This window comes from Elephantulus edwardii, unplaced genomic scaffold, assembly GCF_000299155.1.
Source record: "Elephantulus edwardii isolate Elephantulus edwardi_28Jun2011 unplaced genomic scaffold, EleEdw1.0 scaffold00001, whole genome shotgun sequence".
Taxonomy (NCBI): Eukaryota; Metazoa; Chordata; class Mammalia; order Macroscelidea; family Macroscelididae; genus Elephantulus; species Elephantulus edwardii.
This window is the reverse complement of record NW_006399751.1, coordinates 38,002,991-38,025,933: the sequence shown is the minus strand read 5'-3', so window position 1 is coordinate 38,025,933 and position 22,943 is coordinate 38,002,991. Positions and strand designations below refer to the sequence as shown.

Below are 22,943 nucleotides of genomic sequence, written 5' to 3'. Positions count from 1 at the left end.
TGCCACTATGTAGTAGATAGACTCACCATTCTTTCCTGGCTGGTTTGCTTCTAAGTGTCTTAACATTTGTCTTTACTAACTTGCTGTGCTCTTTCTGTCTGTACTTGTATCATCTGTGCGAACTTAACAATACTTTGTTGCTTTTAACTATTTGTGTAATGTAGGCTAACTGTGTAGATATTTCAAAGAAAGACAAGCGGGTCACAAGAAGATGGAGAACAAAAAGCGTCAGCAAAGATACAAAAATACAACTGCAGGTACAGACTTCTCTTTTTCTTCCTTCATGTTTTTAAATGCTTTTAAAATACTAGTTAATAAATATCAGTTCATGAGAGTTTGATTGAGAGCACAAATTTAAGTACTTCTAGAAAGCCAGCAATATTCTGAGATTAAGAGTCTGCTTATGTCCAAACTAATTTTTTGAGAAAAGGGCTGGGGGACCTGAGATTAGAAACCAGCAAACCCAGTTTCTAGTCTTATCTATGATTTCCTGATGGTATTATTTTGTACATTTCTGTTTCCTTTTCTCAGCTTCCATAAACTTCAGGGTCAAATGATACAGTCAACTTGATCTCTAAATTTCCTTTCAACTCTCAAAAAAAGAGTTACTATTTGGGCATCTACAATCACTTTTGAATCAACATCTCAATTTGAACCAACATTTCAATGGCTTATGATATAGTTACTTGAAATAAATATTATTTTTTAAATGTATAGTTTTAAACTTTCAAAGTTAGAACCATATATGTTAATATATTACAGTGATATGAGGTAGGGTTAATACCTAAAACTCTTATGTTATAAATCATGCACTTTCAGATCTTTTAACTATAATCTCTACTACTCCCAACCTAGCTTAATATTACAATGAACCCTTGCCTTGAACCATAAAAATTCCATTTATGATTTGGTATATTTTTCTTTTCACTACACTATAAATCAGTTTGTGTTCTAATACAAAAAGAACTGCTTTTCTGCTTTCTTCTGTCCTCTGAGTAACAAAATAATCCTCTAATTTTGACAGCACTGACAAATCTTTATATTGTAGTTGTGACTGTGTCAATAACAAGCTCTTTTGTTGCTCTGCTTGCTTATCTAATATATTTGAAAATAAACTTTCCTAAACTCTAAAGAACTATTTCTTAAATTTAGTTCCTTGTTCACTGTGTTTTATCCTCTAGTCATAACATTAGTGCTGTAGAGACAAATGTGCTAAATTCTTTCACAAGAAAATGATCTAGAATTATTGTTGACAGTTTCATTTGTTTCCATTGTCTACTTGGTTTGATTTGGTTTTAAGCATGGTGATAGGATTCTCATAGCCAAGGGAGAAAAAGGACCATCTTAAATAAAATCATTTAGAAGGCTAGTGTCACAGGAACATGCCCATTTGTGGCTAGACATTATTTCAGTCTTGCGTTTATGGGGTTTGCCACGGAGCAGCTGTGTGGTTCGCAGCTGTTGTCTTGAATAAGATAAATTCTCAGTGAGTCTGTGTGTGGTACCCCTGCCCTCCCTGCTGCAGTCCCAGACCCCCATAATGCCAGGTTTTCTTTGTAAAGAAACAGTGCAACTGGAAAGACCCATCTTAGTCACAGATTTATTTTTAATTATCAAAATAAATTCACTCAAAAAGCAGGAAAATATTCTTCCTATTTCTGCCACATTTTTGGGGGGGCGGGGGTGTGTTCTATCTAGTCATGAAGTTTTGCCCTGGGGCTTGGGGTGGGGTTTTTTTGTTGTTTAGGGTTTGTTGTTGTTTAATTTTGTTTTGTTTTTCTAAAGAATAACAACACTATGACCCTCTGACTGTAGCTATTTTTAAAGGACATTGAATGATTTTACCTAAAGAAAATTCCACCCATTTAAAAGGGAGGGATTCTGTTCCAGCTCCCAAGAGGAAATAGAGGTGACTGTAAGGCACTCAGACCTCCCAGAGAAACCCTTATTTCATTGGTGCTAGTGAAACAAAACGTGTCACAGGAGTGCTCTATTATTTGGTACCATTGCTGGTTCTTTACTGCCCATCAAAACCAACAGACAGACCTTCCAGGAATTCTTAGCATATTTATTCTTGGCTACTCTGAAATTACTTGTAACTTTCTTTAATGTACACTGGGCTGGAGGATCATAAATTCATCCAAGTGTCACTCAAGTGGCCAACGTTGGTCGTTCAAGTGACTAACTTGAATATTGCTACTCATCAGTATTTTATCTACAGAAAGATGTCACATGTATCTTTACTGTTGTTGTTGTTGTTGTTAGTTGCCATTGAGTCAAATACAATTCATACCAACCTTATGAACAACAGATCTAAACCCTGTCCTGTCTGGTGCCATCCTCATCATCTCTCACATCCTTGAAGTCCACTGCTGCAGTCACCATGTCAATCCATCTCATTGGGGGTCTCCCTTTCTTTCACTGACCCTCCATCTTTATAAGCATGACAACTCTTTACAAGCAATAACCTCTGCTAGCTACATGCCCAAAGTAAGAAAGATAAACTTTCATCGTCTACCTCCAAGGAGCATGCTGGCTGCACTTTTTCCAGGACTTGTTTGTTTGTCCTTTTGGCAGTCCATTGGGATAGTCAATATTTTTCTCCAACACCACAATTCAAAGGCATCTCTTCTTCTCCTGTCATCCTTACTCATTGTCCAGCTCTCCTTTGTATAACAAATGATTGAAAAGACAATGGCCTGAATCAAACACGTTAGTCTTCAAATATTAAGACATCATTGCTCTTACGTGTTTCAGGGAGGTTCCAGACAGCGAACTTGCCCAATGGAATGCGCCTCCTGATCTCCTGACTGCTGGTAGCAATGGTGTTGATGGTTGAGCAAGAAGAAATCATTAACAGCTTCTTTTCTCCATCTATCATGATGTTGTCTATTGGCCCTATGATAAGGACCTTTGTTCTCTTAATGTTGAGATTGAATCTATACCAAAGGCTATCATCCTTGATCTTCAAGTACTTCAAGCATTTCAAGTACTTCTCACTTTGAGCAAGCAAAGTTGTGTCATCTGCATAATGCAGGTTGTTGATGAACCTTCCTCCTCTCCTGATGCCACATTCCTCTTCATAGAATCTGGTTTCATGAATTACTTTCTCAACGTCCAGAGTAAATAGATTTGGAAAAATAAGCATATGTTCCTGCTGCACACACTTCCCGATTTTAAACCATGCAATATTCCTTGCTCTAGGAGTCGATTTTATATAAGCGCAGTTAAGTGCTTTGGGATTCCCATTCTTTTCAATGTTAGCCATAATTTGTTATGATCCACACAGCTTAATGTCTTTACATGGTCAATAAAACACAAATACACATTCTTCTGGTATTTTCTGCTTTCAGCCAGGATCCATCTGATATCAGCAGTGAAATCCCTGACTTTTCTGTAGTGGATGTAAACATACGCAGTGCCTTCCCTCACCCTAATATATAGATCTATTTATCCTCCAGCCTCAACCTACCCATTTTAAATATTCCTTTACTATAGAACCCATTCTAATGGTTTCAAGATTTTTTTTCTTCTGTTCCTTGGTTTTTGAGCCCACAATCTTCTCACTACTTGAACCATCTTCTCTAATACTCATTTGTTGAAGTCTCTGTGGGGTGCAAGATTGGCTTCCACTTCTTAAACAGGACTTTAGAAACTCTATGAACATTAGAGAAACAATGATAGTCATAGAAGAGTGTTCAGATCTTATGGTCATAGGGTTGCTATGAGTCATACTTAACAGCACTTAACAACACAGCTTTGTGTTACAAACAGATAAGAGCTCCACTGGCTGTGAAAAGATCGGCAGTATGAACACATCCAGAGGGACCATGGAAGACGGACTTGGTGAACTGCTTCCAAAAAGTCATGATTTTAGGATGTGAGGGTGATCTGGCTGTGACATCTGTTACCTCATCGATCGCCAGTGTTGATTTGGCTGATCTGACTGGCTAGGCGAGTGTCCCTTGCCTCTCTCACTGATCTGTGTGCATCGCCCCTGAAGCTGCACACTCAGTTGAAGAGGATGACCATCCTCAATAGAAGGAAGACCCAGAGATCATGTTTTTAAACCCTGTGGAACAGTTTTGCTCTGTAACACAGAGTTGCTCTGAGTAGGAATTGACTCAACAGTTATAACTTCTAGCCTACTGTTTTCAGGTACCATTAAACCAACAATGACTCCTAGCCAGCCTGTGGATAACAGATCTGAACCTTAGCCGATATATCCCACATATCTAGCGTACTGTGGTTGTTGATAGGTGCTGTTGAGTCACCCATGGCTCATATTGACCTTAACAATAAGAGATCTGAACCTTGCCCTGTTGTGTGCCATCCTAATCATCTCTGGTAGACTTGAGCCCATTGAAAAAATCACCATGTCAGTCTATCTTGTTGAGGGTCTACCTCTCTTTTGCCAGCCTTCCATCTTTCCAAGCTTGATGTCTTGTTCCAACAGTTTGCTCCACCTAACGTCAAAAGTACGTGAGACAAAAGTTTTACTCTGGTTGCACTTTCTTCAGGACATATTTGTTTGTCCATGGATATCCAGTACTCTACTCCAGCACCACAACTCAAAGACACTGATTTTTTTTTTCTGTCATCCTTATTAATCATCTAACTTTCAGATGTAAAGCAAGTAATTTGAAAGACCATGGCTTGTATCACATGCACCTTAGTCTTTAAGTTGACATCATTGCTCTTTAGCACTTTGGAGAGATCTTTGGTTTTCCCAGTGCAACATGTCTTAATTTCTTGACTGCTGGTACATACATCATACATATGTACAGGAACTTAGACTGTTTGGTGATGGTATTCAGTGCTATTGTGTCACTTTGAACATTAACTTCCTAAACCACATGCCTCTGGAAACTCTCTGAACTTCAACAAATGACAATAGTTATAGAAAGGCTTCAGGTCTTTTGTTCAAAGGGTCACTATGAATCGTGCTCCACTCAACAGACGTCAACAACTACTATTTAAGTGACTTTTGACTTTCTAGAAATGAGATGGCAGCTATAAAAATAATGTCCACATTTCTTTTACAACAACTTAGTGTTCATCTATTTGGGGAGCTGTGGTGACATAATGTGTTATATAATGCCCTATGAACTGAAAGATCAGAGGTTCAAATCTCCCAGCTGCTCCATAGAAGAAAGATGGGAAATTCCCTCCCTGAAAGATTTTCAGCCTTGGAAGCCTGATAAAGGGTATCTGTGAATTGGAATTTACTCAACAGCACTGGGGTTTATGCTTTATTCATAAATTTATAACCTTCCGGCTCCTTTTTGGGTGGGAGTTGTATTTAGCAAATACAGTTGGGCGTTTGAGCTTCCTAGATGAGAATGGCAAGCTCTTCTCACAGCTCTTTTCAGTGCTAAGATTTGGGACCAGTTCACTTCAGTTAAAAATTTTCCCTCTCCCTTGTCTGATTATCTTTCATCCTCCCATACCCCTCCCTCTCCTTTCCCCATCCCGTGTTTTCTCCTCCCTTCTCTTCTCTCGTTCACTGTCAGGAAGGGCCACCTGCGAAGGGCCAGTTCAGCACAACTCGGCGCCGGCAGAGGCTAGCGGCAGCAGTGGCTACCACAGTGAGTGAATGTCCCTCTCCAGTGGGGGGAGTGTGTAAGGCTGAGAAGAGGTGTGCACATGTTGTCTCCCCAGTTCTGTTGATGTCACTCACGTGGGATGGCATCCACTGTAGCCCAAACGAACACCTACATTGGCAGAGCCCGTGCAAATTCATCACCTCTCCTTGCAAAGGAGGAGACCCTCATGCCATTTGTTCTTGTGCTGGGGAACTATTATGTCATCTCATTGAAATGAAGATTGGAAAATTTAGTGCAACTTCCATGATATGAAATGATATTTTTGCATTTTGGCTATAATGATTGGAAACCTTTACAGCTGATTTTGTTTTTCTAAGAAAAGTCATGTTACTATGACCCTCCAAGTGCTTTTTCTTTTCTTTCTTTCTTTCTTTTTTTTTTTTTTTAGTAGCTGTGTGACTACTTAAAACAGATAGGAAAATAATAAAATGAGAGGGTAAGAAGGTGAATATTGGTGTTATTTGAAACTTACTACCAAAATCACATTTGGTGAGGAAAACAATGTTCAGGAAAGACATGAAAATTAGAAAATATAGTATGGAAAGGTAAAAATAAAAGTAATGAGTCTTTAATCAAGAAAGTTTTGTTTTTAAGAGGAAATTGAATGACTTCTGAGGAATGTAGAGAAAGTATGGTAATAGATAAAGTTAATGAACCATAATTTAAAATTGAAGAGAAGATATTTAGAATATTGACTTGTCTGTATATAATGTTTATTATGTAGAATAAGTCCAGGGGCTATTTTGTCAGTTTAATGTAAAAGAAAAAAATTATGAGGTCCTCTGAATTTTTAAAATACAGACTACTGAGTTCATGGCACTTACAGGTGTTAGTGTTGGACTGTTAGATAATTTTTTTTTTCTGAATTAACACTAGTCTTACTGCTAATGACAGAGTGTATTTAAGACAAGAATTACTGGGGAGAAATACGAAGAATTTGTTCTTTGTGCTACTGGAAGATGGATACCAATACCAAGATGGGTGGTTTTGTCCCTTAAGATTAGTAATTGACAAAGGGACAAATACTGCATGGTGCCACTGTTGTAGAATGGGTCTGACACCAGGGTGGGGGTATGACAGAAAAAACTGGATAAATTATGTATATTGTATTGAAACAGATGAGGGAAAGAACAGATTAGAAGTGATATATGACTGACTATTATGGTTAGCAAAGGAAACCAGAATTAAGGTTGCATAGAGAAGTGTACTCGGGGTGGGGGGTGGGGGAAGGGACGTGGGAATTGTATACTAATGAAGGAATTTTAAAAAAAAAGATTAGTAATTGACTCTTGTGTTATATCTAGATGTTTGGCTGGGTTGTTTGAGAAACAGAATTGCTTTTGTTTATGAAATGAACTGATGACTTGGAATTTATCAAGGAAAGGACTCTTCAACTTACTGTTTTGTGAACCCTTGGATATAATGATTGAAATTGATGTCACGATTAACACCTGTCTTATACATGTATTCAGCTGACACTGATCAGTGGCAGAAGATTCAGACAGTAGACATGTGTATAGCAAATTAAATAGTTCTTTAATTTTTTTTCATTCACAAAACTAAGAAGTCCAAATGACTATTCCAGAGAGAATGGCATCTCAAGGAGAAGAAAGGTCAATCCTTTTATGAAATTATTAAAACCTCCTTAAAATTTTCCAAAGATGTCAAGAAGATAGATGATATTGTTTCTGCTTTGTTCCTTTTTCTAAATTGCAGATACATCTAAGGAGCATAATAAATCTGGGATATTTCTAATGGAATGGGTTTGTGAAATCTTAAAATATAAGTAGAAGAAAAAAGTTTTTAAAAGAAAGAATAAATGTCCACTGACCAGCATAACTGTAATCACAGAAGTTAAAAATAACATTTAGTAATGTCACAGCCAAGAGAATAAATGCTCACTTACAGACTACTCTCAGCAGGATTTATGCTTTAACTGCATACCAGAGCAAAGCCAAGCCAAGCCTACCTAGACCCTCTAAGCGACTACCTCACCCTGCTCATCTCAGGAACTTGATGCTGGTGACTTAGCCTTCCTCCCTTCCCCACTGCCCTCCCACTTCAAGTTGTGTATGTGTTATATAACAAAATGCTTGCCATGTCAACATTTTTTCCTCATACAATGAGTAACATTAATGATGTTTTTATCGTGTTGTCCAATCATCACCGCTGTCCATTCCAGATTTTTCCAGCACCCATTACAGAATCTAAGTCCCACCTAAATCCTGTTTCTTCTAGTTCAATATTGGTGGGTGCTGTCGAGTCCGTTTTGGCTCATAGCAACCCTTTGTACAACAGAAAGAAACACTGCTTGGTCCTGAGACATTCTGATGGTCAGTGCTGTCACTGAGCCCGTTGCTAGGCCTGCAGTGTATTCCACTTCACTGAGGATCTTCATCTTTTTCTCAGACTCTTGTTCTTCACTAAGTACAGTGCCCTTCTCCAGGCATTGGCCCTTGCTCATTACAGACCCTTATGAGATAAAATCTCATTCTTACATCCAGGTACCATACTGGCAGCTGTGCTATGTTTCCCCTTAATTCCTAGTCCTTTCTCTTCCCAACTTTATATCCCACCTGTAACATCAACCAGATGAAATAGAACAGAGAAACACTGACCCCTTCCTTGTAGTGAAACACTGAGCTCCCAGCTCAGCCAGTACTCCCTGAAGCATCCTGGTACATATAGAGTACGGTAACAGCAAAGCACATTAGCTCAGTTACATAAGCTTATACATTGTTGTCATTGATTGGCGTCAAGTCGACTCATAGTAACCCTGTAAATAAAAGGCCTAAAGCCTTTCTGTAACTATTGTCAGTTATCAAGGTTCATAGAATTTCCAGAGGCATGTTGTGTAGAAAGTGGATGCCACTTCCTGCTTCTTATACATACTGGCTTATTTTTTTCCCCTTCCTCTTTCATGTTTACCATTGCTTCAATCCAGTGACCACAGTTTCATGATCATTTCTCTTTTGATTTCTTCATAGCTAGCTATGAAGAGCATCTCCTAATATCTCCAATCCATATTGCAGTTATATATACTAGCATGTCCCACATCAGCCTTCCTCCTTATCCCAAACTTTAAGAAGATTCCTATTTCTTTTCAGAGAGATGGATAAAGGCCCAAGTCGAGCCTTGAGGCATGGAAATCTCAGGTATAAGCATTGAGAGCTTTGGAAGCGTCACGCCTGCCACCACTAACAGAACATAGTTGCCACTTAAGATTTGCTTCCCACAATACCCAAACTGATATTTTTTTTTAAATGACGTAAGTTAGTCCCTAGGCTGAGAGAAATTACAATTAGATTACTACATCCCTATTTGTATTTGCAATTTCATTTCATGAATTCTGCAATTAAATTGACCCACCCCACATATTTCTTTTAACAAAAAGGATAGCAATATAAACATTGTCATTCAGAAGTGTATAAAAAAATTGGTTTTCAATTTCCCAGGGAACTGTCTGATAGTAGTTTGAATGGAGCATTCCAAGTCCCTTTCCCTATGGGAAACCTGTAAAGCTACATTTTACAGTTTTTATTGCCAGTTTAAAATTCCATTCGGTTCAAAACAAATTTGTAACATGTTTTTATTCACAACATCTAATTCCAACTGTTAATAGGAAGTCGTTGCAGGGATTTTATTTTCTGTTTTCAGATGCCCTGGCTTCTTACCTTCAGTATATTTTGGAAGCATGAGTGGCATCCACTTCCTAAGCAACATGCCTCCAGAAACTCTATGAACTTTGATAAATGTTGATAGTTATAGAAATGCTTCAGGGGTTTTGTTCATAGGGTCACTATGAGTCATGTTCAACTCGATGGCAATCAACAACAATCTGAGCAATTACTCTGGGTCCTTCCTGGACACTCTTCACTGTAGAATGGGCTCCCATCCCATCCTATTTCCCAGGTTTCTTGATCCCCTCCACATCTGCTTAAGGAAGGAGCCTTCACTCCTAAGCCCAGGCATTATCAAGCCTGGGGTTGATGTCATCCAGTGTAATTCTGATGGTGTCATTCCTGCCGTGACCTCCTCCCATTCTTGAACATACAAAACATTCTTGTTTGCTAGTAATGTTTTTTTTATAAATTTTAATCATATGATAATATGTGATAAGTATAGTTGTCAGTTGCTTAAATATACCATTTCTTTGATTATATTAATTCTAACAATAATATGGTTTAATAAATTTTTTTTTCTTGTTAGTTACATTATTTGTAACTAAGCCTTTTGGATTTTTTTCCCCTTCTTTTTCCTTAATTATACCTTCACACTGATTAGAATTATTACTACAGGTTCACAAAAACTAAATACCACAATATTGTAGGCTAAAATGTTGTTGTTGTTGTTGTTGTTATGTGCCGTCGAGTTGTTTGCGACTCATAGCGACCCTATGTACAACAGCCCTAAACCCTGCTCTATCCTGTGCCAATCTCATTGCCTCTGACACACCCATCCCAATTACCCCAGTCACTGAATCAATCCACCTCATAGAGGGTCTTCCCCTCCTGCGCTGTCCCTCCACTCTGCCCAGCATGATGTCCTTCTCCAAAGACCTGTCTCTCCTTACAACATGTCCAAAGTATGTCAGGTGAAGCCCCAGAATCCTTGCCTCCAAGGAGCAGCCTGGTTTAACCCTGTCTAGGATGAATCTATTTGTTTTCTTGGCAGTCCATGGTACATTCAGTACTCTTCTCCAGCACCACAGCTCAAAAGCATCCATTCTCCTTCTGTCCTCCCTAGTCATTGTACAACTCTCTGATGCATAACAAGCGATTACAAAGACCATGGCCTGTATCAGGCACACCATAGTCTCCAGAGAGACACCGTTGCTCTTGAGTACTTTAGAGAGGTCCCTAACCGCAGACTTTCCCATCGCAATACGTTTTTTTATTTCCTGGCTGCTGGTGCCAAGAGTGTTGACCATGGAGCCGAGCAAACTGAAGCTGTGAACAATCTCAATCTCTTCACTATCCATCCTGATGCTACCAAAAATACCTACAGAAAATTTGACCTAATCGGTGACTATGAACACTCCATCAGCATCAGAAACAACAGTCTGTGGTGGTAGCACAAACAGATGAAACCACTAGGGCTGGCTGCACTTTCTAGATTTAGCATCATCAATATTAAAGTCAGAAGCCCCCTGATGAGATGGATTGACAGAGTAAATGGGGTGATGGGGGTAGGTGTGTCAGAGACAGTGAGACTGGCTCAGGATAGGGCAGGGTCCAGAGCTATCATACATAGGGTTGCTATGAGTCGCAAGCGACTCGATGGCACATACAGCAATAACATCTTCAAATATTTTTTCCACAAAATTCCTATTCTTATAGTGCATTCTTAAAGAATCTCAGTGATTGTTAATATAAAGTTAACATGAACAGAATGCCAAAAAATAAATGAACCCATAAAGCTCATTTTCTCAAATGTCTCTAACCAGCCACTTCTGTTTATCTCTTCTCTGAAATCACCAAAAATTCTGAGCCTGATGAGCTAAGCAAGTTGTTAACATCCCATCATAGCTGGGATGCCATGGACGATGAGATAGCGTTACTCTCTTGTCCTTCAGATAACATAAAATACCATGCTTCCCTTAGCAGAATTTGAAGGGGAGGAGCCTCCATGTGCACTCCCTTTTTTTTAATGTTTATTAATTTTTACAGAGATTTTGGATTTCCATTCATTCATTGTTGCACTTGGCTCCCTTCCCCCCCCCCCCAGTTTACTCTTCTCTTTGAAAAGTAAATACCCCAACCACGCCCCGAGTACACTCAACTAGGCAACCTTCATTCTGGACTCTTGTGATAACCATAATACCCTATCATATATCTCATTTAACCTGTTCTCCCCCTCATCTCCCTTTTTTACTGAGAGAGAGATCCTTTGGAGATAAGTGACTCCTTGCCAAAGCAAAGCGACATCAATGGGACCTTCTGTTGCCATCTCAGCCGTACTCACCCAGACCCCAAAAATCTGTGACTAGGACAGATTTTTTCAGTTCTTCTCTCCATGTCCTTCATCTCTTCTCTATGTCCATCTCTTTGGCCCATCTGCTTCCTCATTCCTTTATCCCCGCCCAACCCCAAGTCTGTCTCCCAAACCCCAAAGCAGAAACAAACCGAAGTAGCTCTAACAAACATATACATTTAGGTCAGACAAGGTATTGTTCGTTTGTTCCTACAGCGTAGTCCTGCGAGATATGACTGTCTTTTACATTATTCAAAGTTGTTTGTTTAGCCCAAGAGTCTGATTCTTGAAAACAATCATCTGAACAGCTGAGCAGTAGGAATTAGGAAGTGGCTGCTGGTGATCTGATTTCCAGGAAGAATTTGCATTTCTATTTTCCAAGAATATTTGGCTGGCAGTGTTTGTCATGACCAGGAAGAATCCTCTAGAAGAAAGGGCACAGCACATTTTAACTTCCTACTTTCCAGCATTGTCTTGTTCATAAACCACATTTGTGCATGTCAGTAGTAATGTAACATACAGAGGCAAATCATAATTTATGTAATATATTTCAATTACTAGTCTATATCCAAAAAAACCTTTATCTCTAATCTATTCTAGTCTATTTAAACTACTTTTTTTTAAACTTGATTTGTTTTTGGGGGTTTGCTATGGGGTAAGTGAACCTTACCGTATATGCTTTTCCTGAATTTCTAATGGCTGTCTGACTTAAGAGTCTATCCCAGGCTCAAAAAGAAGTAAATACAAATAGTCCTCTGACATGAGAAGCTGACTTTGTAATAAAAGGTTGGCTATGTCACAGCTCAGAGTACTGCTTTCTGCCAGTTATTTTTTGGAGGCAGGCAGGAGTGCAGATCGGAAGCTGTTCTGGATTCTGCCTTCTCTCCCTGATGTCCTATAGTCTTCATCTCAGGAGTGGAGAAAAACTGGTGAGTCAGTGGCAATGCTTAATCAGCTATGGCAAATGAGATTCCCTCTCCTCTCCCCAACCACCTGCAAAATAAATGAGTACAGCCTGTCTCTGAGTGTGTCATCTATTATACCGAACATAAACGATCTTTTCTGTGTGGGAGAAAGTCAAACAATGCCGTGATGCTCTTCAATAATTTGTATATTCTTCCCTTTCAGGTTCCTTTCAGTGCTACAATGTCACCGGTTCGCTTGCATTCCTCCAACCCCAACCTTTGTGCAGATATTGAATTTCAGACTCCCCCCAGCCACCTCACTGATCCTCTGGAAAGTTCCACAGATTACACAAAGCTCCAAGAAGAATTTTGTCTAATTGCACAGAAAGGTAAAGACAAGGCGAGATGGTGTCTTAGAGAATCTTTCTTCTCTGATGAGAGGCTGCCACTTATTCTTTTATCTTCATCTTAGTAGCCATGGCAGAAAGATGGCATGTTTTTTAATACTAGTCTGAGTTCAGTTTACAGTATGAATCTGGACACTGTTCCCAGGATGTAACTATGCATCAGAGCTCTACAGTTTTGATTGACTAACGAATCATTGAATTGAAAAAAAGGAAGGAGGAATAATCCTAAACAATTCAGCAAATACTCAACATCTGTTCCCTCAGTGCCTTTTAATTGTCATTTCTTATCAATGTATTGTTATCCTTAATTTGTTTTGTTGTGTTGTGTACCATCAAGTCAGAAACCAACCCACTCCAGCGGGTTTTCAGATGCATTTAGGAGATTGTCCATCCTTCTCCGTGGAGCAGCTGGTAGCCTCGAACTGCATGCCTTCAGGATTGCAGCGCAGCTTCTTGCCACTAGGCCACCAGAGCTCCCTTAAAAAGAAAGAAAAATAGATTTTGGTTGCATTTCTTTTTCTTCTTCTTCTTTTTTTTAGCAGCACACAGTATATTTACTGTGTAATTTGTGAGTCAAGAATGCAGATAGGGATCATCTAGTCAGTTCTGTTCCACTTGGGATTGGCCGAACTCACTTGATGGTATGAGGCTTGGCTGGGTAGAAAGTCCCTTGTGGCTTCATTCTTGGGGCTGGCACTGTGGTAGCGGGGCAAGAACTACACTTAAGTATGTCCCACTCCTCATGGGTTCAGGACTCCAAGGAGACCTGAAGTAGAAGCTACTGTAGTCAAGATTTGTCCAGGAGCCGGCTCAGCCTTCACTTCTACAGGTGGTCTGGTGACCTAGCCTGCTAGGCGTTGAGCTCCTAACCCCGAGGCAAAAATGTACCTCTCTAGCAGTTGGGATCCAGCTGCGCCTCCAAGGGAGAAAAGTGGGCAGGCTCCTCCCATGCAATTTATAGCCTCAGAAACTCAGCAACTGAGATTTAAGTCAAAGCATCACAGGCAAGCCTACATTTTAGAAGAAAAAAAAAAAAGACCTGCCTAAGTAGGAGCAGAAAACGGGACACGAGGGCACAGGGCTGAGGGCATCTTTCTGAAAGGTCCAGAGAGAGTAAGAATAATGCAGCCCCTCATTGCCTCAGAGCAGAAAGCAGGTCAGGAGCCTGTATCCCAGCCTCATGGTGCCTATAGAGCCCCACCAATAGTAAGAGGTTGTTTTATTCATTGCTGACTCACCTTTATCGTACCAAGAGTGGGATTTATGGAGAGTGAGTGAGACAAAGAATATCGCAGTATTATCCAAAATAAGTCCCAAGAGCTCCAAGGCCCAACCCCTCGGTTAATCTAGGCTCCAGTTTCCATTCAGCAAGCAGCTTTTCCTTCCATCATCAAAGACAAGAACAGCAAAATCTAGTTATGTATGGCCAGCACAAAGGCAAGGAGCTTCAGGCCACACCTTGCCACCATTTGTCCACAGCAGTGCCAGGCTCTCGATCACCAGGGCCTCGCTCTCACCTGGGTCTTGCCTTCACAGCCTTGCTCGCCTCAAGTCTTGCTGCCCAGTGTGAGAAACCCTCTTTATATTGGTGCTTCAGCTGTTGATGATTAGCAAGACTATGTGTCTGCAGTTAAGGCAGCTGGAGACCAGAAGGGCTAACTAATGGCTTAAAAAAACAAAACAAAACCAATTTTTACGCTAACAGCACAAGATCCTACCTTGAATTTCTTTTTTATGTTAAATTTTCAGTAAAACTTACTAAGTTAAGTTGCCATCATCAGCCAGAGTATAGTAAGTAGAGGGTGGATAATTGTATGTACTTGAAAACTCAGTTCATTGCCATCAACTTGGAACCTATTCAACTTGATCCTCCAACAGGGTTTCAGTGGCTGTGAATCACATGGGAGGAGATTTCCCATCTTTTCCCCACAGACCAGCTGGTGGATTCGAACTGCCTGCCTTTGGGTTGACAACACAACTCCTTAGGCTCCTACACCAACAGAGAAATATAGAGGTGGGCTGAATGATCCTATCTGAGTTTAAGAAGAAGAATGGAGCTCCCACTTATTGCCATAGCATTTAACTTTAGCCACAGAAAGTTTATGTTTGCTTTTAAATTAGGATAATGACCTTTCTGGGTAGTATCTTTTAAAGTGTGTACTCTCCCTGATTTTTTTCACACATTTATATACTTTAGGGATGCTTGTAATAGGCTATAAAATATTCTTGGAAATGTATGTTAAAGGGAACATCTCAAGTGCCCCCCTAGCACCCAAGTAAGTGCCTGGCAGCTCAGGAAAAGAAAGGGTACACATAGAAAACCTCTCAGGAAATATTGAAATATATATACCCATAAGCCATCAAGAAAGATGTGATAGCTGTAACTTTTCTTAATTAATAGTCTTAAAAATCGTCTTTTCTATAGATTTCTCAGTTGGGGTCCTGTAAAGCCTTCTCTCGTTCTCATCTGTAACATAGATTTATGACCAATTACGCCAGTTCTCTTAACTTCCAGCAGAGGGAGCCAGGTAGAACAAGATAATAGATGTATGTGAACTGTCTCATAGCTGCTAAAGGGAGACTGGTAAACCTAAAGGTAATTCAGTAAAGCTTTGTGTATTTAGTTCCAATCCTGAAGCTTTCAGAAATCCATATTTCAATAGTTTTAAAGTCTCTGTTGAAATGGATGTTTTCTTTTTAGCGGACACAGAAATCTGTACACTAGGGGGAAAAGCAAGTTATGAATTTTAAAATAGCCGAAGATTCTGCTTTCAGAACTTTCAGTGGGGTTAATGTAATTCCAGTTACCGAGTTTTCACTATTAGCTATAACAGGAATTTCACACATAAATCAATAGACCATGAGTTCTTTGTGATACTCCCACCTTCTCTCTCTAACTCAGGACATTTGGTGGTAAAATCATCTTTTAGAAAGAGCTTTTCTCAACTAAAGAAGATTTTGCATTCTATTGAAACTCCAATACTATAAAGATACTTGCTGGAAAGTCAGCTCTTTTGTACATCAGAATTAAAGATGGCCACAGATTTTACTAATGTAGGTTACTAGAGGTGCAGGGATTGGGGGCCAAGGAGTAGTAATTTGGGTTTTGTTACTTTAAAATAAAAAGATTTCTGACATCAGAAAATTCCCTACTATGAGTAATTCAAGTGCCAGTCTTAAAACACAATTTTTTGATGATTCTAAAGTATTTATAGGATGCTTTACAGTGAACAGAACTTCCCAAATAGTATCATCAAATATGACAAAGTAAGCCTTGTTCTCTTTTGGATTTGATATTGGTGTCATGTATGTCACTTTTAAAACTTTGTTGCCTTGTCTAGTATGAAATGCTGAATCTTCCATTCCAATTAATTGCCAATAGCATACTTTTATTAAGGAACCCTAGTGGGGTTAAGTGCTTGGCTGCAAACTGAGAGATTTCCTGTTTGAACCAACCAGTCTCTTTAGGGCAGTAGAGACTTGGTGGTCAGTCTCCTCCCATTAAGTGTAAAGCCTGTGAAGCCCAGTAGGATAGCTGTCCTCTGTCACACTGAGCATGTGAATCAGCAGCATCTCAACAGCACACAACAACCACAGCCACCATACTTGTCCTTAGTATACATACTCCAAGGAGCCCTGGTGGTGTAATCCACAAGGATTTGGACTGCTAACCGAAAGGCCTTGACTCTCCAGCTGTTTGACCCCACCAATCACTCTGGAGGAGAGAGATGGGAAACCTCCTCCCATGTGATTTACAGACTTGGGAACCCAAAGTAGCATCATCAAGTTCAAACTCAATGACAATGAATATAGTTAACAGTAGTAGCAGCAGTTGTTGTTGGTGGTGTGTGTCATAGAGTTGTAACAATCTAGGTTTTCAGAGGGTCTAAATCATCCTGGAGGAGATTACTTTCTTTCTCCCTCAAAGCAACTGATAGAATCAAATCTAGTGCCTTTCAGTTGGCCACACAACTCCTTACCAGTAAGCTTCTGGTGTTGTTGTAGTAGTAGTAGAAATACTTTTTTTTTTATTTAATTTTATTTTATTTTATATGTGTATACCATCAAATAGGATCTGACTGGTCCAGGAGGAGATTGTTCCCTCTTCCAACAGAGCATCTAGTGGATTCAAACTGCGTACCTCTGGGATTGCAGGGCAGCTTCTTGCCACTAGGCCATCAGAGCTCCCTTATTATTTCTTTTTAAGGCTAAGATTTAATTAGCTGATAACCTCAGAAAATGTTTTTAGAAGCTAAAGCTCTGTGACATTTACAGTTGTGCCTTTCTTTCTGTATACATTTATGTTTTCTTCGCTTTTCTCCCTGCCTTCCTTGCCTCCCCACCCAGTGCATTCCTTACTGAAGTCTGCATTTAACAGCATAGCTATAGAGAAGGAGAAGCTTAAGCAGATGGTTTCTGAGCAGGATCACAATAAAGGCCACAGCACGCAGATGGCTCGGCTCCGACAGTCCCTGTCTCAGGTAAACCCAGGGTTCGTTTCTACCTGAAAGACATATGCCAACCCTGTAAGACCAAAGAAGGGGGATAGTCAGCCATGGATGTGCTGAAATACACCCATGAGGTGTCAGTACAAAATATTATTGAGGGGGGAAGAAAGTAAAAATAACCCCAGTTTGCTTGCAAGCATATAATTGTTATTTTGACTGACTCTCCTAAGGTCATTTACAAGGCAATCCCTAGCTTTATAAAAAAATCATGCATTTATGCATGATTTTTATATTTAGAATATATGTTCAGTTCAATGCTAAATAGAACAAAACATTCTGGATGTATCACAGGAACTATTTTCCCCTCTTGTTTCACATGCTAATCTGTAGGAAATGACTCATCACTGCTAACCATTTCTTCTTTTTTTTAAATTATTATTAAATTTAATAATTTTAATGAACATTTACAGAGATTTTGGGTTTTCATTCATTCATTGTTGCACTGTCATTTCTTCTTTTTGACTTACAGTCTTAGTTATGCTTTCTAAGTTACGGTCCCTGATATTTGACTTATATATTTCAAATTAATACTATCCAGTTGAATTCATTCTACCAATCACATCTCTCTATACATATCAAAAGTGAAATTTCTGATGAAATTCTTTAAAATGCCTTTAAGCTTCCTTTTTTCATTTCCTGTGATGTAAATACTTTCATTATTTAACTGTTAAGTGCACGAATGTTAATACCTTTGGGGAATTCAGTTTTGTTACTGACTTTTGTGAGAGAACTCGGTGTTTATATAAAATATTATTCACTTCCTGATGCCGTGGACCAGAGTGAAGGAGCAAGCAAATCCTGGGTAAGTGGTTCTCCATGTGGGTCAGCTCCTGCTTGGGTAGTTTCCTTCGACCCCTAGAAGTCCGACCTAAGCTGTGTCACCATGTTTGATGTACCCGAACTGTCAGCTTATTTTCAGTGTTGAGTTTCATGTTACTGAGCACTGTTGTCTCGGTCACACTTTTTGTGTCCACTGTAAAAGGCCTGTCAGTTCAGGTGCATACTTCCCCTGCTTTCAGTGCAAAGCGAGGGGCTTCAGGAGCATGAGCATTGAAAGTGGCCACTACTCTGCCAGTTTGCAGGCTGCTTTACTTGTAAGAATGCGTGAATGGTTACCCTGTACCACTCTCCCTGGCACTAACCTGCTGAATGTTAGTTGATATTCACTGATAACACATCACGAAGATCAAAGTAATGGTCAAATAAGCATGCAGATATCCTTTTCTAAGCCCATAAAACATGCTCTCCTCCTCCTAAATGTTGCTGTGCTATTAGTTGAGCTTGTACCAAGAAAAATAAGGAATTTTATAGCTTGATTTTACTTACTTGTTAGTAAGACTGGCAATGATATGGTAGGTTTGGACTTCAGGGGAAATTAGAAATTCAAGAACAGAAATTTTAAAGCTGGTATCATTTATGTATTCATTTTATGTCGTTGACCTGGCTCTCCTAGATACTACACAAGGTGCTTAGAGCAGTACTGGCCATCTTCATCATACCTGTGGTTCATGATCAGATGAGTGAAATGAACATCATTCACTCAGGAAACAGTTAATGGACCATGAGGCGATACAGATACATGGGACTCAGTTTGGTCAGAATAAGAGGTCCTTCAGCTGACAACAGAGCCATAGATCAGAGGAAGCAACCTTGAATTGTGCCCTGGCAGACAGCAGTCATTCCTAGTAAAATATAATATCCATTCTGTATCCTTTCGATTAAATATTTCCTCTCCTTTGCAAACATAGGGAGCTCTGGTGGCTTGTTGTTGATGTGTACCATAGAACTGGAGCCAACCCATAACTGACCCCACAGTGGGTTTTGAAAGGCAGTTAATTGCACAAAAGGAGATTGTCCATCCTTCTCCCTGCAGAGAGGCTTGTGACCTCAAAACTTGTGCCTTCCGTATTGCAATCCAGCTTCTTGCCACTAGGCAATTTTTTTCCACCCAAAGGTACATTATTTCAATCCACCAGATGCTCTGCAGAAGAGAGATGGACCATCTCCTTCTGTGTGATTTACTGCTTCTGAAAACCTGCTGGATGGTCAGCTATAGGTCAGTTGATTCACAGTAGTACACAACAACACATCTAAACATGTATTTGGATCTCAAGTTAGAGCTTCAATTAATTTTTGTTGGAGTTTTAGTTTTGTTATTGTTTGGGTTTGGTTTTTTGGTTTTTTAAAACCAAATAAGCTCAATTTTAGACACAATAACTTTACTAGAGAATTAGTTCTCCCAGTTCCATTATCATAGCAAAATTATCATTACAAAAACAGAGGAGAAAGAAAAAACCGAAATGAGTGTCAGATGAGACTCTAAAGATTGCACTGGAGTATCAAGAAGCCAAAACTAAAGGAAAACATAAAAAATAAAAAAGGAAAATATGCCGAAGTGAAAGAGCTGAACAGATAATTTCAAAGGGCCGCTCGGGAGGACAAAGCAAAGTATTAAATAACAGAATGTACAGAGAGTTGGAATTGGAGAATAAAAAGGGCAAAACTCGATCTTCATTTCTCAAGCTGAAAGCACTGAAAAACAAATTTAAGCCTCATGTCACAATATTGGAAGTTGGAAGATGCTATGGGCTATATATATTGAATGACCCAGGAAGTGTCAAAAGAAGATGGAGGGAATACACAGAGTCACTGTACCAGAAAGAATTTATTGACACTGAAAAATTATCAAAACAGGCTGTGTCACATTCTGGGGTCTGTTGTCCTGTCCCTCAGGGCTATTAGTAATACCCTCACTAGCCAGCTAGCCCCATCACTCTCTTCTGAACTCTCTTCTGGGACTATGGGAGCTCAGCCTTTCCAAGCATATCACTGTCCATGAATAGGCCATTGGAGAGGTTTGTGAAGAATGTAGGTGGTTCATAGAGGCTGGAGGAAAGGATGAACAAGGAAGAGTTACTTTAGAAGGAGCTAGATCAGTAGACAGAAACCAACCCACCAGGGACCACACAAAGGGGTTCAGATTTATTAGTGTTAGGGAGACCTTAAAGGATTTGAACTGGTGAGCAATGATATTGAAACTTTCTGCATATAAAGGAGCCTTCTGGTCACACAAAGATTAAGGTACTTGGCTGCTAACCAAAAGAGTTGTGATTTGAACTTCACCAGTGTTGCTGGCAGAGAAAAGGCCTCACAGCCTACTCCGATAAAGATGACGGCCTAGGAAACCTTATGGAGTAGTTATGCTTTGCTTCGCTAATAGGGTCTCTATTCATTGAAATTGGCTCAGAGATACACAACAATTTCTGCATATGAAAAAGACTGCTCTGTTGTAGTGTGGACGATGGATAGAATGAAAGCAAAGCTAGTTAGAAAGTTATTATAATGTTGTGAGTATGTGTCACTAAGCACAGAGTGCCAGTGCAGTCTGAATGTAGGAGTGGGCTTCAAGGATACCAAGAGGGGAAAGCCAATATGATTTGGAGTTCAACTGAATGTTGGAGAAGAATTAAACAGAAACAAGACAAATTTCCAGGGTGTTTGGTTTTGTGTTATTGGGGGTTTTTTTTAACCTAAATAATTTTGTAGATAATTCGATATATAGATCTGGAGCTCAGGAGAAAGATCTGGGCTAAGAAAATATGAATACCCTAATAGATAAAGAAATTTAATTGTATTGATGAGTTGTATTGACTCAGAATAAAATTGAGTCAGTGATGCTGCCATAGAGAAGATTAATATTTAAAAGACATGCTAAAAGAGAGAATCCTTTGGGAAAGACCTAGGGAATAAGAGGCAAACAATTTAGACAGCCGTGACCACTGAGATCAAAGGTAGAGTCTTTCTAGATGGTCTCAAGGAAAAGGTTAACAGATTGCAATTTAGTGGTGAATAATGTATATTCTTTTAAAGCCCCAAGGCCTTGAGTTTGGCAGTCAGGAAGCATATTTTAGAATGATGAGAAAGAAGCTATAATGGGATTGTCTAAATTCCATTATAAAGAAGTCATTTTAAAAAATTCCATGGTAAAGAAGTATCAAGGGTTAGATTCTTTCTGGAAGATTAGTTGTAAAAAGAGGGACAGAGAATGTACAACTTGGTAAGGTGGCTGAGGTTGGAGTTTCCTTAGTTTGTTTTAGTTCATAAAGGGGGAAGGGAAGAGTTGGAATAGGAAGCACTGAAGGTGGGGAAGGTGGTAAAGGAGAGAGACATCCTAGTTGCCTCGTAATTTTCCTTGTCTCTCTCTGTCAGTAGAGATTTTAGGTGGAATTACATATTCAACAGGAGACAATTTTTCCCCATTCTCTGAATGCATGTTTATATTATTATAACTTCAGATAATAGTGTTATTTTAAGTAGTCTCTAGGCAGGAGGGACCAGTCCTTGAAGAAAGACATCATGTTTGGGAATGTGCAGGGCCAACATAAGAAGAAAGACCCTCAGTGAGAAGGATTGACATGGGATTGTGACATGTGGTGACATGGCACAGGATAGAGCAGGGTGCAGACCTGTTGTTCATAGGGTCACTATGAGTCACAGTTGACTCAACAGCACATAACAACAAAAAGATCTCATCAATCTGTATTCAAGTGTCATTAGTTAAACCGCAGATACCATTCTCATGATATGATGCCAAACTCTGCCTCTTTCAGAAAGAAGAGGGAGAGATTAAGTACCTCCTTAATGACATCTATTTTACATAAGTCCTATTTGACGTCTCTCTAATGATTAAAGCACCATTTTTCAATAAAGGATTTAAGTATGTCAATTCAGCAAATTCCATCATTCTTTTAGGAAGCATGTAACATATAAAATACATGAAATTAGCAGTATTCGTTGCATGCCTAAAAAATTGTACCTGTCTAGGGCAAGTAAAATTTTCCCTACTGGACAGTGTAATGAATTCCTCTCCTAAAGTACTATTTATTTCCTGGTCTGTGTGTGCACAGACACATGAGTAACTCTGACATTTACCTGCATGAAACTTTGGCAGTCTCTTTCACAGATGCTAGTCTCAAGCCTGTAGGGCAGATCATTTTATCTGGGATCTATCCCTTTATAAATTACTTTATTCTCCATCAGATATAATTCTATGTCCTGTTTAATGTCAGATCTTAAACAGGATACTTTGGTTCTTGTTGGATTTGATTTGATTTTCTTTAGCTTCATTTTGAACTTGCGTATGAGTAGTTGATAGTCTGTTCCACAGTCAGTGCCTGGCCTAGTTTTCATAGCTGACAATGAGCTTCTCCAACGATTTTCCCCACAAATGTCATCAATGCAATTCTTGTGTAGGCCATCAGGTGAGGTGCATGTGTATAGTTGCTGTTTGTGTTTCTTACAAACCTCTCCAGAGTACTGAAGATCAATGATATTAATCCTAAGACTAATGTTGCTTCTGATCCAAACCATGGACTTTGCAATTACTTTCTATGCATCAGAGAGTTGGACAGTTACTAAGGATGATAGGGAATTAATGCCTTTGAGTTGTGGTGCTGGAAAAAAGTATTGAATATAGCATGGACTGATAAGAGAACAAAAGGTCTATCTAGGAGAGGGTGAAACCAGACTACTCTTGGAGTCAAG

At 39.4% G+C, this 22,943-nt stretch overlaps 1 protein-coding gene across 4 annotated transcripts in view; it reads left to right on the top strand.

The window, feature by feature from the left end:
- The window catches only part of OSBPL6 (oxysterol binding protein-like 6), a 110,002-nt gene that overhangs the window by 49,197 nt on the left and 37,862 nt on the right, over positions 1-22,943 (top strand). For 2 of the 4 annotated variants that reach the window (XM_006878794.1, XM_006878792.1), the window contains exons 9-11: positions 165-257; positions 12,708-12,873; positions 17,239-17,372. In XM_006878794.1, coding sequence (XP_006878856.1) covers positions 165-257; positions 12,708-12,873; positions 17,239-17,372 — 393 coding nt within the window. Of the gene's footprint in view, positions 1-164; positions 258-5,513; positions 5,589-12,707; positions 12,874-17,238; positions 17,373-22,943 lie in introns of all 4 variants that reach the window. The other 2 variants (XM_006878791.1, XM_006878793.1) reach the window with 2 other exon arrangements.